Genomic DNA, 18,559 nt, shown 5'->3' with positions numbered 1-18,559 from the left:
AGATCATATAGCCTGCCAGGAGCGATTTCTGAGCATAGAGCCAAGAGGAACCCCTGAGTGCTGCCAGGTGTGACCCCAAAACCAAAAAAAAAAAAAAAAAAAGTGAAAATGAGCTATAGCTCAGTTGTAGGGCCTTTGCCTTGCACACAGCTGACCCTGGCTAGACCTCAGTTTAATCCCTGGTGTCCCATATGGTCCCCCAAGCCAGGAGTGATTTCTGAGTGCATAGTCAGGAGTAATCCCTGAGCATCAACGGGTATGGCCCAAAAACCAAAAAAAAAAAAAAAATGAAGATCCCCTGCTCTGGTGCCCTGAGCACTAAAGGGAGTGAGCTCCGAGCACCACTTAAACACTAAATTAAAAAAAAACACACAACTAATGGACACCATAATAGATTTTGAAGAAACTCTTTCGGACATAAACACCTATTTTAAACAAGTGCTTTGTGTTACAGTTCTAGCAAAGTTTTAAGACACACTCTATCTCTGATTTACTCTTTTCTTTATACTTTAGGTTTCGCCCCATTTCAGTGTTTCGAGAAGCCAATGAAGACGAGAGTGGCTTTACCTGCTGTGCATTCTCAGCACGGGAACGATTCTTGATGCTAGGCACCTGCACCGGCCAGTTGAAGCTCTACAATGTGTTTAGTGGACAGGAGGAGGCCAGCTATAACTGTCATAATTCAGCCATCACACACCTTGAGCCCTCCAGGGTAAGGGCCTTCTCTCTGTTTGTTTTAAGCATTCTTCTTTTTTTTTTTTTTTTTTTTTGGTTTTTTTGGGCCACACCCGGTGACGCTCAGGGGTTACTCCTGGCTATGCGCTCAGAAGTCGCTCCTGGCTTGGGGGACCATATGGGACGCCGGGGGATCGAACCGTGGTCCGTCTTTTAGGCTAGCGCAGGTAAGGCAGGCACCTTACCTCCAGCGCCACCGCCCGGCCCCAGTTTTAAGCATTCTTCTAAGAGGAGTTGGTAAACTATGTGACATGACTGGCTGATATTTGTATAATGCCCTCCCATACCTCTCAATTATTTGCTGTCAGTCTCTGTGAGTAAATTTGCCACTTCTTGTTCAAAAATTATTTATGGAGGAGGTTGTGCGTGTGTGTGTGTGTGCGCGTGCGCACACAGGAGAGAGAGAGAGAGAGAGAGAGAGAGAGAGAGAGAGAGAGAGGAAGGGAGGGAGGGAGGGAGGGAGAGAGAGAAGGAGAAGGAGAGAGAGGGAGAGGGAGGGAGAGAATGAGAATGACAATGCATTAAGTATGCATTAAAACCTGAGAAACTCATGATCATCCAAAAGTTTTAAGACCTGAATACCATGAGGTCTGGCCCAGTCCTCCAGAGGTTTGGTATTAGAAAAAATTCTGAAAGTTCTGTGACATTTTTATGGGGAGGGGCGGTTGGGCCACACTCGGTGACACTCAGGGGTTACTCCTGGCTATGTACTCAGAAATCGCTCCTGGCTTGGGGGACCATATGGAATGCCGGAGATGAGCCAAGTGCAAGGTAAATGCCCTACCACTGTGCTATTGCTCTGGTCCCAAGTTCTGTGACCTTTGGTTTTTGGGTCACACCCGGCAGTGCTCGGGTTACTCCTTGTTTTATGCTCAGAAATCGCTCTTTGCAGGCTCGGGGGACCATATGGGATATCAGGATTTGAACCACCGTCCTTCTGCATGCAAGGCAAACGTCTTACCTCCATTCTATCTCTCTGGCCCCGTTCTGTGACTTTTAAGGGAAAAGAACTTTTTCTGATTCCACTTGTCATAGATTTTTAGAGTGCTATTCTGTGAATGCAGTTGACCCTTGGCTTTTTTCTAAAAGCTCGAACTATTAAGATGACAACAAGGCTAGGGGGATAGTAAACAGGTAGGGTGCTTGCCTTGCAAATGACTGACTCAGGTTTGATCCTCTGCCTCCTATAGGGTTCACTGAACCCACCTGAAGAGACCCAAGTTCAGAGACCCAAGTTCAGAGCCAGAAGTAAGCCCTGAGCACTGCTGAGCCTATAAAATAAAACAAAAAGATGACAACAATTTTCCCAATTGTAAAGGGTTTATAGAGCTTTATATATAGCTTTTATAGAGCTTTATGAAAATCTTTTATGAGCCCATAACCATAAAATCCCATAGATACTTTCAGTTGACTGATGTTTCAGATGAAGAAATCTGAGACATACAGTCAAATACAAGTAAGAACACCTCTGCTGTAGTTTTGCAATAGAGTCTTGCGTTTCATATATGAAACCATTGGGTGCAATCCCTAGCACCACCCAAAAAATGCAGTTGAAGAAAACACCACGTAAATGGCTAATAGATCTGGATTTCATGTTCAGGTTTAATTTCTAGACTACATGGTCCTCAATCATCTTATTTTGACATATTGCCATTTCCCTCATTCCCTCCTTATGGAACCGTTGTATTTTATGTGACTAGCTTAGGAAGATTTAAAATTCTCTTTACATGGGGCCGGGCGGTGGCGCTCGAGGTAAGGTGCCTGCCTTACCTGCGCTAGCCTAGGAGACGGACCGCGGTTCGATCCCCCGGCGTCCCATATGGTCCCCCAAGCCAGGAGCGACTTCTGAGCGCATAGCCAGGAGTAACCCCTGAGCGTCACCGGGTGTGGCCCAAAAACCAAAAAAAAAAAAAAATTCTCTTTACATTTAAGGAAATTGTAAATATATGTACTTACATCATATCAGATTCTGACTATTTCTTCCTGGATTTTTTTTTCCAACACTAGTTTTGTTTGTTTGTTTTTGTTTTTGGGCCACGCCCAGTGGCGCTCTGGTTACTTCTGGCAGGTTCAGGAAACCATATGAAATGCCGGGGATCAAACTTGGGTTGTCCCGGGTCGACTGTGTGCAAGGCAAACACCCTGCCGTTGTGCTATTATCACTCCGGCCACACCAACAATATATTTAAAGCTTATATTTTTTTTTAAAAGCTTGTATTTTTATTATTTCTTTCTCTTCCCTTCTGTTGTAGTTGTGATGATTATAGGTTGCACATATTTGGTTGCAGTGCATCAAAAATGACACATTTTTTTGTGAGATCAGGAATTCCAAAGGGCAGTGCTTCCAGAATTCAATTAGTGCCTTTAGGGTGATGCAAGGTATTGAATGTGATCTGTGCTTGCAAAGCAGGTGATTCTTTTCATTGAGCAACCCCTACAGGTTGTCTTTAAAAATACAGTGACTTGGGCCTGGAGAGATAGCACAGCGGTGTTTGCCTTGCAAGCAGCCAATCCAGGACCAAAGGTGGTTGGTTCGAATCCCGGTGTCCCATATGGTCCCCCGTGCCTGCCAGGAGCTATTTCTGAGCAGACAGTCAGGAGTAACCCCTGAGCACCGCTGGGTGTGGCCCAAAAACCAAAAAAAAAAAAAAAATATACAGTGACTTGGGGCCAGAGAGATAGCATGGAGGTAGAGCTTTTGCCTTGCATGCAGAAGGACAGTGGTTTGAATCCCGGCATCCCATATGGTTTCTTGAGCCTGCTGGGGGCAATTTCTGAGAGTAGAACCATGAATAACTCCTAAGCGCTGCCAGGTGTGACCCAAAAAAACAAACAAACAAAAAAAGTGACTTTTTAAAGCACATGATCTCTCATGGTTACCTTGAGCCTTCTTTTTCTTTTAGGATGGATCCTTGCTATTGACATCTGCTACTTGGAGCCAACCTTTGTCTGCACTTTGGGGAATGAAGTCAGTATTTGATATGAAGTATGTATCTACTTTTACAACTTGGTTTTTCTCTTTGGAGATGGGCGGTTATGTCTACAACTAGTAGTACTTGGTGGCTTACTCTTGGCTCTGCACTCAGCATCACTTCTGATGGACTTGGGGAACCATATGAGATGCTGGGGATTGGACCCTGGTTTGGCCACATGCAATGCAAACACGGTATCCTCTACTATTGCTACAATCCCCCTTAGTTTCTCTTTTTACAGTTCTGATTTGTCATTTGATTCTTAACTTTAAATTTTTGAAAAAAAGAGTACTGTGATTGGTTGCTAACTTTTTTTTTGGTTTTTGGGTTATACCCGGAGGCGATCCAGGGTTACTTCTGCTGTGCTCTCAGAAATCGCCCCTGGCACAAGGGACCATATAAGATACTGGGAATCGAACTACCGTAGGTCCTTGATCAGCCACTGCAAGGCAAACATCCTACCACTGTGCTATTTCTCTGGCCCCTGATTGCTAATTTTTCCTTTTTTTTTTTTTTTTTTTTTTGGTTTTTGGGCCACACCCGGTAACGCTCAGGGGTTACTCCTGGCTATGCGCTCAGAAGTTGCTCCAGGCTTGGGGGACCATATGGGACACTGGGGGATCGAACCTCGGTCCGTCCAAGGCTACCACAGAGAAGGCAGGCACCTTACCTTTAGCGCCACCGCCCGGCCCCTCCTTTTTTTTTTAAATGTATTTCATGTTTTATCCTGGATACTTATTTATTTATTTATTTATTTATTTATTTATTTACTTTTGTGGTTTTTGGGTCACACCCGGCAGTGCTCAGGGGTTACTCCTGGCTCCATGCTCAGAAATTGCTCCTGGCAGGCACAGGGGACCATATGGGACACCGGAATTCAAACCGATGACCTCCTGCATGAAAGGCAAACGCCTTACCTCCATGCTGTCTCTCCGGCCCCGGATATTTATTTTTTTAATTTTATCCAGGATATTTTTACCCAAGTATATACATACCAGGTAAATTGCAGATCCTTCACTATCTAAAATGTAGATTTTTTTTAATGTTCATATATGATAGTTGCACTCTGTTCTGCACATATTTCAAAAGCATATGTACCCACCCGATGAGCCATTTCTTTAACCAAGTAATTATCATTTTAGAATTAATTAGCAATTAATAGTCATTATCATTATGATTAATAATAATTTAGTGGGGTTTTTTTTGGCCACACCCATTTGATGCTCAGGGGTTACTCCTGGCTACGGGCTCAGAAATTGCCCCTGGCTTGGGGGGACCATATGGGACGCCGGGGGATTGAACCGTGGTCCTTTCCTTGGCTAGCACTTGCAAGGCAGACACCTTACCTCTAGCGCCACCTCGCCGGCCCCTAGTGTTTGTTTTTTTTGTTTTTGGGTCACACCCAGCGTTGCTCAGGGGTTACTCCTGTGTTCAGAAATTAACCCTGGTAGGCTCGGGGACCATATGGTTGGCTGCTTGCAAGGCAAACGCTCTACCACTATGTTATCACTCTGGCCCCAATAATTTAGTAATTTTATTTTAATTTTTAGATTTGCTAGAGAACACAATAGGGAGATTTATTTATTTTATTTATTTTTTTTAGGGCACATCTTGTGTTCAGGGCTTATTCCTGGCTTTGTGCTCAGGGATCACTCCTTACAGGGCTTGGGGGATCACTTGTGATGGTAGGGATCTAGTTTGGGTCAGCAACATGCAAAACAGTCTTTCTTACCGCCTAGTGTACTATCGCTTCGACCCTGAGATTTTTTTTTTTATCGTTTTTTTTTGGTTTTTGGGCCACACCTGGTAACACTCAGGTTACTCCTGGCTATGTGCTCAGAAGTCACTCCTGTCTTGCAGGACCATATGGGATGCCGGGGGATCAAACCTCGGTTCGTCCTAGGCTAGCGCTGGCAAGGCAGACACTTTACCTCTAGCACCACCACGCCAGCCCCAATTTTTTTTATTTTTTATTTTGGGCCATACCTGGCAGCACTCAGAAATCGGTCCTGGCAGGCTCAGGGAACCATACGGGATACTGAGAATTGAACCCAGGTTCGTCCTGAGTTGGCTGCATGCAAGGGAAACACCCTATTGCTGTGCTATCTCTCTGGTTTGAGAAATTTTTATTTTTAATCCTACCTATAATTTTTTTGTTTTTATTTATTTATTTTTATTTTTGGCGCACACCCGGCAGCACTCAGGGGTTACTCCTGGCTCTATGCTCAGAAATCACCCCTGGCAGGCACAGGGAACCATATGGGATGCTGGGATTCAAACCACCATACTTCAGAATGAAAGGCTTTACCTCCATGCTGTCTCTCCGGCCCCCAATTTTTTTTATTTTTTAAAGCTTCCAGGTATTTATATATTCTTAGGGAAGAGCCGGGGGATTACCTTTATTTTCAGTTGGTTGAATGAGTCTGTCCTAATAGTCTTTTACTTCAGTATTTCTGTATGTCCATAGGCATTCCTTCACAGAAGATCATTATGTTGAATTCAGTAAACATTCTCAGGATCGGGTCATAGGTACAAAAGGCGACATTGCCCATGTAAGTATTCGAGATTCTATTGCTTTGAGTGTAATTCTGCCCACTGTTTATATTGCTATCTTGTAGACAGCTTGTGGACAGCAATAATGATATTCTTTGACTAGAGTGATGCTCATTGATATTCTATGGGGTTAGAATCCTAGAAGTGAAATAAAGTAGTACAAAACTATAGGAGAAAAATGTAACAAAACACGAGTGATTTTAATCTGGCAATTTGAGAAAGATGTCAATAACAGATACTTTAAAATAAGTTTTAGGTGAAATAAATTTATTGTCTTCATAGAGCTTTACTAGTGGGATGATAAAGAATTATGTAAGGAGTTACATGCTGTCTGGGAAAAGCAAGCAGGATATGAAAAAGAAAGGTGGGAATTTACTTGTTAGCAGAGTGTGAGAAATTTGTTTTATCTGTGATAGTCAGGTTGGTCATATTTAATCAGCATCTTGAAGGAAGCGCAAATTGCCGATAGATATGTGGAGTACAGTGTTCTGTGACCTGAGAATGGCAAGTGAGGTAGTGGAGGACAGGGTAAGAACTAAAGTTAGTTGGCAGGAAAGGGATCTTTAGAATGTGTTTATGACTGTTTTTAGTACTTTGAGGTGAAGTTGGATGTGAGCAGTGCATACGTGATAGGATGTGAAGTTGCTAGAAAGTGATTCTGGTTTCAGTGAAAGGAATAAGAGAAGAGACACCTTCCAGTTTGGAGGGAGTTGTACTATCCCACCTGTGAGAGGTGAAAGAAGCTGGTCCCTGATGTTCATGGTGAAGGCAATGAAAAGTGATGGTGGCAGGCTCTGGGATTTTGGATAAATAACGTTCGTGATGCTTTTAGATTTAAGTATGGAATGGGTGGTTGAATATACAAATGGGACTTACGAAGAACAGTCTGGAATGGAGATAAAGATATAGGAGTTGTCTATACGTTAATAATATTTGTAACTATGACTTTTGGATTATAAGTAAGATTAAGTATGGAAATAGAGCCCTGGTTCAATACTTAGAGGTTTTTAAGTGTGAATTGTGAAGATGAGAGTGACAATAGTTAGCAGGAGACCCCAGGAAAGAGTTTTGCCCTAAAAGGCAAAGTGAGACAGTTTTGAGAAAGGATTGGTTATCTGAGTCACAATTTGTTATTGGAAAGTCACCTTAGCTCTAACAATGTAGGACCATTGTTAGTCTTTTTAGGAACTGCTTCTGGGCACAAGGATGGAAATTAGAATGAGTTCATAAAAGAGGAGGAAAGAAGTGAAGAACATTAAGTGTAGACAAGTTATTTGAAATGTTTTGCTGAAAAAACAGTAGATGTCAATGTAGTAGCTGGTTTGGGAAGGTTGGGAAAGGATGGGTTTCTCTTGAACTTTGCGCAAAACGTGGAAATAATAGTTTATTGAATTTATTCTTGAATTTAGTATTTTGCCATATATTTTAGTGTGTAGATATGTGTTTTTCTCAATCATTTATTTGAAAGAAAATTGCAAACATCATGACATTTTCTCCTAAATTCAACAACACGTGTATCATAGCAATAAGGACATACATGATCATACTCAGTTGCCAGATTTAAGAAAATTTGTAATAATTTCTAAATATCATCTAATAATCATTCCTACTCAGTTTTCCTTATTGTTCCTGATGTGCTTGGTTTCAAATGTTTTTGTTTTTGTTTTTGAACCAGGATCCAGCTAAGATTCACATATTGCATTTGGTTGTATGTCTCACTAATGTTTTAAAGACAAGAACCATTTCTCCAGTTTTCATGACATTGACTTTTGAAGAGACCAGGCTAGTTGTCTTGTCCTGTGATCTGGATTTGTTTGTTTTCTTGTGGTGTCTCCTTACTTGTCTCTATATTAAAGGAGGAATTTTTTGAAGACTGAAAATATTATTGCATGTGTAAACTGATGAGAAAGATCTGGTCTCTGGGATATATAAATTACAAACTTTGGAACTTTTAGTATTGTAGGGTATAAAATATTTGACATATATTGGAAGATTTTAAAGGAAGTGTACTTTATTGATGCCTTTACCCAAAAAGTAGCTCTTTCAGAGTATTTTATTGGCTGTTGTTTGTTGAGCCATATAAAGCGTATCTCAATTTCAATCTTAGAAACAATTTTTTTTTTAAAGGATTAGAGGAAGAATATGGCTTTCTTATTGTAATCTTTTTATTTTCTTACTTGTGGGAAAGAGACTTGAAACCCAGAGAGGGAGTCAGTATTTAAACTTTGCTGAAATGGGGGTGGTCTTCCTCCTTTCTAGTTTTATATTAGTGTCTTAATTTTGGTGGGATTAGACAGCACATGAGAGATATTTTACATAGCGTTTTTCCCCCGATTTATCAGTGAATGGATTGGTCTGATTTTTCTCTTCCCACCCCTTCTTCTCTAAAGATTTATGATATTCAGACTGGCAACAAGCTGTTGACTCTGTTTAACCCAGATCTTGCCAACAACTACAAGAGGAACTCTGCCACCTTTAATCCTACAGACGATCTTGTCTTAAATGATGGCGTCCTCTGGGATGTCCGCTCCGCACAGGCCATCCACAAGTTTGACAAATTCAACATGAACATCAGTGGTGTTTTTCATCCAAATGGATTGGAAGTTATCATTAATACAGAAATTGTATCCTTTGCACTGTGCCTTATATCTGTTTGTTACTTGATTTGTAATGCAGAAATAGTATAGCCTTTCTATTACCTAGTTAAAATATCCAGCAGTTTTAATAATAAGCTTCTTGTTGGTGGAAGTACTAGTGTTCAGTGATGTATTGCTGATATTGGTTACTAGTGATGTCTTTTACTGAAATGTATTTATTTCACTAGCATATCATCACGCTGAAGACTGACTAACCAGATTCTTGCCTCTTACATAGCCCAGCTATTTTTTAAAATAAATTATTTAATTGAATCACTGTGAGATACACAGTTACAAAGTTAAAGTTGTTCAGGTTTGAGTTTCAGTCCTACAATGTCTAACACCCATCCCATCACCAGTGTACATCCCCACCACCATGTCCTCTCTGATTTGCAGTGTTGTTTCTGAAGGGGTATCCTGCATATCACTTTACCTCCTTTCAATGCTCAGCTCTTGTTCAGAGTGGTCGTTTCCATTTATCATACCATTGTCATAATGATCCCTTCAGTCCTGAGTGCACTCCCTGGGTATTTGTGCCAAGCTTCCTACCATGGATTGGTCCTCTTGGCCCTCATCTCTATTATATTAAGTCGGCATTATTACCAGACTATATACTTTTGTTTTGTTTTGTTTTGGGGCCATACCTGGAGGTGCTCAGGGATTACTTTTGGCTCTGCACTCAGAAATTACTCCTGGTATGCTCAGGGGACCATATGGAATGGCAGGGATAGAACCTGGGTCACCCATGGGCAAGCAAATGCCTTATCTGTTTTGCTATCTACTCTGGCTCCATGTTTATTTGTTTTTTTTTTTATTTCACAAACGAGTACAGTCATTCTATATCCCTCTGACTCATTTCACTCAGCATAATAACTCATATGACATCAATGTATGAGCAAATTTTATGACTTCATTTTTTTTAATAGCTGTATAGTATCCCACTGTGTAGATGTACCATAGCTTCTTTATCCATTCATCTGTTTTTAGGCACTCTTCCAGCTCTTGACATTTAATATCTCCAGAGTAATGTTCACATTTGTTTTATCTAAAGTGCTAGATATCCACTGAAATGAACTGCTACTACATTGAGAATAGGAAGTTCAGCTGGTTTTCATGTGTATGCGTATATCATAGGAGATTTTTAGGGCAGTTATTTATTAATATGTATTTTGTGTTTTAGGTTTTTTTTTTTTTTTTTGTCGTTGTTCTTTTACCTTGATTTTGTTGGTTTTCTTTTTTTTCTTTTTTTTTTGTTTTTGGGTCACACCCGTCAGTGCTCAGGGGTTACTCCTGGCTGTCTGCTCAGAAATAGCTCCTGGCAGGCTTGGGGGACCATATGGGACACTGGGATTCGAACCAACCACCTTTGGTCCTGGATTGGCTGCTTGCAAGGCAAACGCCGCTGTGCTATCTCTCCGGGCCCGATTTTGTTGATTTTCAATGCCTAGTAGGAGAGGAAATGTGATATTTCAGGATTTTGCCCATAAGGTCAAAACAGTTTCATATAAAATGGTTTTCCTTGACTGTAGTCTTACTAGTGGGACCTTCGAACTTTTCATCTTTTACATACAGTTCCTGCTCTGGATCAGTGTCGTGTAGTCTTCAACCACACAGGGACTGTGATGTATGGAGGTAAATTTTTTTGTCACTCTCTTTTTTTCCCTCTTTCTCTCTTAATTTGAAACTTTCTTTTGGAAATATCTGTCAGGTGTAACTTAGAAAGCATTTAAAAGAGGTCACAAAATACAAAATGACAGAATAAATAGTAGCCAGACAGAAGATAAAAATAATGCTGGTTTAATGATGAAAGTCTACTGACATTAAGGATAGCAAGTCTTGGGCCAAAGAAATAGTGCAGGGGTTAGAGCACCTATCTTACAAGCTATATGTTGATAAGTTTGAATCCCTGGTGCTCAACATGCACTGAATGTGATCCAAGCAGCTCTACTAGATCTTTTTTATTTTGGAGGGTGTCCCACACTCAGTAATTCTTGGGTAATTCCTGGCAGTTCTTGAGGAACCATATGGGATACCAGGGATTGAATCTTTTTTTTTTTTTTTTGGTTTTTGGTTATTGGGCCACACCCGGTAACGCTCAGGAATTACTCCTGGCTATGCGCTCAGAAGTTGCTCCTGGTTTGGGGGACCATACGGGACGCCGGGGGATCGAACTGTGGTCCGTCCAAGGCTAGCGCAGGCAAGGCAGGCACCTTACCTCTTGCGCCACTGCCGGCCCAGGGATTGAATCTGACCTGGCCACTTAAAAGACAAGCACCCTACTCACTGTACTGTTGTTCCAGCTCAGCTGTGTTTTTTTTTTTTTTAATAATAGATTTTTTTTAATTCAGTCACCTTGAGATATAGTTACAAAGTTGTTCATGATTAAGTTTCCGTCATATAATGTCTTAACACCTATCCCTTTACCAGTTCACATCCCCCACCATTGATATACCCAGTTTCTCTCGCAATCTGTCAACTGCACTCTCCCCACCTTAACCCCCCCCACCTGCTTCTATGGCAGACACCCCCTTTCTCTATTTTCCTTTTTTCCTTCTAGATACTGGATTGCGATGTTGTTACTGAAGGAGTATGATGCACATCACTTTCACTTTACCTTCTTAGCACGCAGATCTTGTCCAGAGTGATCATTTCCAATTGTCATTGTTATAGTGGTCTTTTCTTTGCCCTAACAGCATTCCCCTGCTCTTTGTGGCAAGTTTCTACTTGGATTAGACCTCCTAGTCTTTGTCTCTATTGTTTCTGGTTATTATTGCTGTAGTATCATTTTATTTTTCAAATATCCCACAAATGAGTGTGAACATTCTATGTCTATCCTCCTTCCTCTGACTTTTTTTTTTTTTTTGGTTTTTGGGCCACACCCGGCGGTGCTCAGGGGTTACTCCTGGCTGTCTGCTCAGAAATAGCTCCTGGCAGGCACGGGGGACCATATGGGACACTGCGATTCGAATCAACCACCTTTGGTCCTGGATCGGCTGCTTGCAAGGCAAACGCTGCTTTGCTATCTCCCCGGGCCCATGACTTTTTTGATGAGCATAATATTTTTCATATCATCTGTATAAGAAAAACCCATGACTTCATTTTTCCCAATAGCTGCATAGTATTCCATTGTATAGATGTACCAGTTTCTTTATGCACTCATCTGTTCTTGGACACTTGGGTTTCCAGAGTCTGACTATTGTGAATAGTGCTGCAATGAACATAAAGTGCAGATGCTTTTTCTGCATTGTGTTTTTGGGTCTCTAGGGTATATTCTCAGGAGCAGTATTTCTGGTCAAATAGTTTTTTGAGGAGTATCTGAATTGTTTTCCAAAGTGGCTGAACTTGTCGGCATACACACCAGCAGTGAATGAGAGTCGCTTTTCTCCCTATATCCATGCCAGCACTGGTTGCTTTTGTTCTTTTAGATGTTTCAGTCTCTGGTGTGAGATGTCTCATTGTTATTTTGATTTGTACCTCCATGATGATTAGTGAGTGATGTGGAACATTTTTTTTCATGTGCCTATTTTGGCCATCTATTTCTTCTATGAGGAAGTTTCTGTTTTATCTCTTCTTCCCATTTTTTTTTATGGGGTTATATGTATTTTTCTCATTGAGTTCTATCAGTGCTTTAGATAATAACCCATTTTCAGAGGTTATTGGGTGAATAGTTTCTCCAGATCCATGGACAGTCTTTGTTTTGGATCACCATTACCTCTGAGGTGTAGAAACTTCTTATTTTAATGTTCATTTGCTTATCTTTGCTTCCATTTGCTCGGTCAGTAGGATTTCATCCTTTTTTTTGTTTTGTTTTTTGGGCCATACCCGGTGACGCTCAGTGGTTACTTCTGACTATGTGCTCAGAAATTGCTCTTGGCTTGGGGGACCATATGGGATGCCGGGGATCAAACCTAGATCCATCCTGGGTCAGCCACGTGCAAGGCAAACGCCCTGCCACTGTGCTATTGCTCCAGCCTCAGTATTTTATTCTGAATGATTCCTTTAGCTTCAGTGTCTTGAAGAGTTCTGTCTACATTTATATACCTTATGGTTTCAGGTCTAATATCCAAGGTCTTTAATTCATTTTTTTTTTTTTTTTTTTTGGTTTTTGGGTCTCACCAGGCAGCACTCAGGGATCACTCCTGGCTCTATACTCAGAAATTGCTCCTGGCAGGCTCGAGGGGCCATATGGGATGCCGGGATTTGAACCACCATCCTTCTGCATGCAATGCAAATGCCCTACCTCTATGCTATCTCTCTGGCCCAAGTCTTTAATTTTATTTATGTATGTATGTATGTATGTATGTATGTATGTGTTTATTGTTTTTGGGTCACACTCAGCAGCGCTCAGGGGTTACTCCTGGCTCTACACTCAGAAATAACTCCTGGCAGGCTCAGGGGACCATATGGGATTCCAAGGATTTGAACCACCGTCCTTCTACAAGCAAGGCAAATGCCCTACCTCCATGCTATCTCTGTGGCCCCTTTTTTTAATTTTATTTTTTTTATTTTTGGGGTCTTTAATTTTGATTTGAGTTTTGTACATGGTTTTAAAAAGAGGTCCAAGTTCATGTTTTAGCATGTAGATGACCAGTTACCCAACAGCACTTGTTGAAGAGGCTTTTTTTTATTCTTTTGCTCCATTTCATATTTCTTTTATAAAGGGTCTCTCTCTACTCTATTACCATGTTGTTTTAATTACTACTGCTTTGTAGTACGGATTGAAGTTAGGGAAAATGATGCTTCCTGTTCTCTTCCCAAGGATCCCAATTTATGGAGGTTTATTTATTTTTTTTTGGGGGGGGGTCACACCCGGCAGTGCTCAGGGGTTACTCCTGGCTTCATGCTCAGAATTGCTCCTGGCAGGCACGGGAGACCATATGGGACGCCGGGATTCGAACTGATGGCCTTCTGCATGAAAGGCAAATGCCTTACCTCCATGCTATCTCTCCGGCCCCGGTTTATTGTTTTATGTGAATTTTAGAAGTATTTGATCTACTTCTTTGAAATATATTGTGGGTATCCTTATAGGGGTTGCAGTTAATTTGTCCAGTACTTTGGGTAGTTTTGCCATTTTAATGCTGCTAATTCTCTCAATTCATGAACTCTCCCAGTTTATGATGTTTCCATTTCTTTGTATCGTTTTATTTCTTAAAGCAGTGTTTTATAGTTCTCTTTGTATAGATCTTTCACCTCTTTAAATTGATTTTAAGGTACTTGATTTTCTGAGGCACAGTTGTGAATGGCATTATTTTGTTTAAGTTCTCTTTCATTATTTGTATATAGAAAAACTAGAATTTTTTCTTTTAATCATGTAGCCTGACACTATACTACTATACAAATGTATTGTTTCTAGGAGGTTTTTTGTAAGGTCTTTAGGATAGTGAGAGTTTGATTACTTACTTTCCTATGTGGGTGCCTTTGATACCTTTTTCTTGCCTAACTGCTATGGCAAGTACTTCCAGTACTTGAAGAGAAGTGATGAGAGTGGGCAACCATGTCCCATGCCAGATCTAAGAAGAAAGGCTTTTCACTTTTCACTATTGAGTATAATGTTTGCTGTGGGCTTGTGATAGATGGCGTTTACAATCATGAATGAGTGTTGGATCTTGTTAAATGCTTTCTCTGTAACTGTTAATATGATGTTTCTTTGTTTGCTTTGGGGCCACACTCCATGGTGCTCAGGGTTACTCCTGGCAGACTCAGGGGACCATATGGGATGCTGAGGATTGAACCCCGGTTGTCTGAGTGCAAGGCAAATACCCTACTCATTGTGCTATTGCTCCCGTCTCAATGATATGGTTTTTATTGATATGGTGTGTTATATTGATTTGCTTGCATATGTTAAACCATACTTGCATCCCTGGGATGAATCCTACTTGCCCATGGCACATGATCTTTTCGATAAATTGTTGGATTCTGTTTGTTAGTATTCTATTGGGGAGCTTTACATTTGTGTTCACTAGGATTTTGCCTATAATTACCTTTTTGTGTGTGTGTCTGCCTGCTTTCAGTACCAGAGTGATGTTAGCGTGATAGAAACTGTTTGGGAATATTTCTGTTTCTTCAGTTTTCTGAGAAAATGAACATAGGTTGGCCACATTCAAGGCAAGTACCCACTGTACTATGTTCTGGATCTCACCCCAGCCTTTTTAAGGAAGTTGTTTTCTTGAACAGTTCTTTCTAACCTTTGATTCTAATTCTGTTTGCCCTGGCTATTCAGATCTGTTTCTTGCCAACAGCAGAATGTTGGAGTCAATTTTCTGATCCATTTTTGTCACTCTCTCAATTCGTGCATTTAGTGCATTGATATTGAGTGACATTTCTTTTTATTTTTCTCATTTATGTTCTCATGTCTCTTTATTGCCAATACTCCTTACTGGCAGTATGTTCCGTGGTTTCTCTGAGCTCATTGAACAGCCTAAGCATTTCCACTTCAGAGAATTCACTAGGGGATCATTACTGATTGGGTCTGTGGGAACTGCAGTCTTCTCCCACCAGACACATTGAGGCTTTGCGTTGCTTTACCAAGGTTCCTTTTGTTGTTTCAAGGTGCTTCTCTCCTTTGTCATAGTCATACCTGAGACTTCCAGGAGTGTCCCAGGGGAGTTTATGTGAGCTTGGCCTCTCTTTGTATGAGCAGGCAGTTTCTTCATTTCCATAGATCTAGGCTGTCGTGTACAGCCACAGTTTGCCATTAGTAAGGCTTCCAGCCCTGTTATATGTTATATCTGTTAGCACAATTTCTGAGCTGCACTACAGCCACCATGAAAAGGAATGTGAATCCCTGCAAGCACTGCATGGCACTAAAGGATGTTGAAACTCTGGCAAGCACATTTTATGAGCACCCCTTGCACCTCACTTGAGAGTGTGACTGATGGTAAACCACAGTAAAGCACTTGCATAGTAAGCACAGCTAGAGGTTGCAAGCTTAGCACCATAGCTAAACTTACAAACAGCACAACCGTATGTATCCCTTGGCAAGAAAGACAGCTACAGGAATTTGTGAGCTCAACAGCCAGATATGCTTATAATCTCACGTCTTTATTAGCAGTTATGAGGGAGTATGAAGGATTAATAAAAGGATAGCTAATCATTTATCGAAAGAAAATTTTCCCAGTACATTGTGACAGAATCATTTACTTGACAGACCTGAGCCTTTGTTTTCTATGATTTAGTTTGAAACTTGTTGGGAGCTAGAGAGAGGCCATGATACTGTTTGTCATAGTAGTTTTTACACAGAAGAAGGATACCTTATTTTTATTTATTTTTTTTGTTTTTGTTTTTTTTTCCCAGCCACACCCATTTGATGCTCAGGGGTTACTCCTGGCTAAGCGCTTAGAAATCGCCCCTGGCTTGGGGGGAACATATGGGACGCCGGAGGATTGAACCACGGTCCTTCCTTGGCTAGCGCTTGCAAGGCAGACACCTTACCTCTAGTGCCACCTCACCGGCCCCTATTTTTTTTATTTTTGGGAAGGGAGGGTTTTGGGCCACACCGAGTGATGCTCAGTGGTTACTCCTGGCTATGTGTTCAGAAATTGCTCCTGGCTTTGGTGACCATACGAGATGTGGGAGGATCGAACTGTGATTTGTCCTAGGTCAGCCGCGTGCAAGGCCGACATCCTACTGCTTTGGCCCGAAGAAGGGTACTTTAAAAGGAACTGTAGTACTATGTGATTTTTAAGAAAGTTCATTGAAATCATGATTTTCTGCACTTTAGAGAATTTTGGGATGGAGTGATAGCAGTGGGCATTTGCTTTGCACAGCCGACCGGGATGGACCTGGGTTTCAATTCCTGGAATCCCATATGGTTTATCCAGTCTGTTAGGAGTAATTTCTGAGTGCAGAGCCAGGGGTAATCCTTGAGCACTGCAGGGTGTGGCCCAAAAAGAATAGAAAATGTTTCTGATTTTAAAGTGTTTTACTCTTGTGCCTCTTTGCCTCCTCTTCTCCCACCTAGCTATGTTGCAGGCAGATGATGAAGATGACTTAATGGAAGAAAGGATGAAAAGCCCTTTCGGGTCATCCTTCCGAACATTTAATGCAACTGACTACAAGCCTATAGGTGAGTTTAAAGGGACAGACACTAATTCTTTTTTTTTTTTTTTAATATTCATTATCTTTAATTCTTTTTTCCTTTTATTTAAATATTGTGATTACAGAGTTGTTCCTGATTGAGTTTCACTCTTATAACGTATACCACCCTCTCACTCTCCACCAGTCTATTTTCTCTCTCTCTCTCTCTCTCTCTCTCTCTCTCTCTCTCTCTCTCTCTCTCTCTCTCTCTCTCTCTCTCATTTTCTTTTTAGACACTGTGGTTAATGGAGGGGTACCATGCATATCATGTTTTCTTCATCTAACACACAGTTATTGTCCAGAGTGATCAGTTCCACCTATCATTGTCACACTGTCATAGTCCTTTCTCTGCCCTAACTGTACTGCTCTACTACTTATGGCAAGCTTTCTACCATGGGCTGGCCCTCGGGCCCTCCTCTCTATTGTCTCTGGATATTATTACCACACATTCTTTTATTTTTTCTTATATCCCATAAATGCCTGAGATGATTCTATGTCTGTCCCGCTCCCTCTGCTCATTTCACTCAGCGTCATACTCAGTATCCATTCATGTACATATAATTTGATGATTTCATTTTTCCTAACAGCTGTACAGTATTCCATTGTGTAGATGTACCACAGTTTCTTTAGCCACTCATTTGTTCTCAGGCACTTGGGTTGTTTTAGAGTCGAGCTATTGTAAATAGTGCTGTGATGAACACAGGATGCAGAGGGCTTTTTTTGTATTGTAGATACTACCTTTTGTTGTGTTTTGAGGTTCCTTATTTAAAATCCATTTTCTGGGCAGAGTGTAATTTTTTTTATCACAAAGCAGAATTATAAACATAGTTATTAAAAATTATTTTGGCTTCCTTTGAGGAAAATAATACTTAAAAGTTATATTAGTAATCAAATCTTAAGTCTTTTCATCTTGTTTTCTAGCAACCATTGATGTGAAACGAAACATCTTTGATCTGTGTACAGACACCAAAGACTGCTATCTTGCTGTTATTGAGGTAAAGGGAGTCAGCAAAAATCCTGTTTCTTCCTGATGTATAGGATTTTCTGTTGTTGTTTTGAGGCCACACCCAGCAGTGTTTAGGGCTTACTCCTGGCAAGCTTAGAGGACCACATGGGGTGCTGGAGATGGAACCCATGTCCGCTGCGTGCAAGCAAGTTGCCCTTACTTGCTGTACTACTTTCCAGCCACTGCTTAGTATCATTTTCAAATTATAAACATTTTACTTAATATGTATTCTAAATTGATTTGTTTCTGATGGTAGATTATTGGTATCCTTTTTTGATGGGGTATATAGTATAAAAGTAGTAAGGAAATCCCAATTTGAAATAGTATGTAGAGTTTTACCTCCTTTTTATTCTTATCTATGTCATTCCACTCTTTTTTTGGGTCACACCCGGCAGTGCTCAGGGGTTATTCCTGGCTCCAGGCTCAGAAATTGCTCCTGGCAGGCACGGGGGACCATATGGGACACCAGGATTCAAACCGATGACCTCCAGCATGAAAGGCAAATGACTTACCTCCATGCTATCTCTCCGGCTCCGTCATTCCATTCTTTGAAGAGTTTAAATCTTTTGTCAGAGCAAGGA

At 41.0% G+C, this 18,559-nt stretch overlaps 1 protein-coding gene across 1 annotated transcript in view; it reads left to right on the top strand.

Annotated features, from left to right (window-relative positions):
- Positions 1-18,559, top strand: part of DCAF1 (DDB1 and CUL4 associated factor 1) — a 92,971-nt gene that overhangs the window by 57,658 nt on the left and 16,754 nt on the right. The window contains exons 14-20 of the mRNA XM_049776682.1: positions 514-712; positions 3,639-3,721; positions 6,175-6,259; positions 8,651-8,884; positions 10,435-10,528; positions 16,857-16,961; positions 17,894-17,967. Coding sequence (XP_049632639.1) covers positions 514-712; positions 3,639-3,721; positions 6,175-6,259; positions 8,651-8,884; positions 10,435-10,528; positions 16,857-16,961; positions 17,894-17,967 — 874 coding nt within the window. The remainder of the gene's footprint in view (positions 1-513; positions 713-3,638; positions 3,722-6,174; positions 6,260-8,650; positions 8,885-10,434; positions 10,529-16,856; positions 16,962-17,893; positions 17,968-18,559) is intronic.

This window comes from Suncus etruscus, chromosome 7 (genome assembly GCF_024139225.1).
Source record: "Suncus etruscus isolate mSunEtr1 chromosome 7, mSunEtr1.pri.cur, whole genome shotgun sequence".
NCBI lineage: Eukaryota > Metazoa > Chordata > Mammalia > Eulipotyphla > Soricidae > Suncus > Suncus etruscus.
This window is presented reverse-complemented; position numbering and strand designations above follow the sequence as displayed.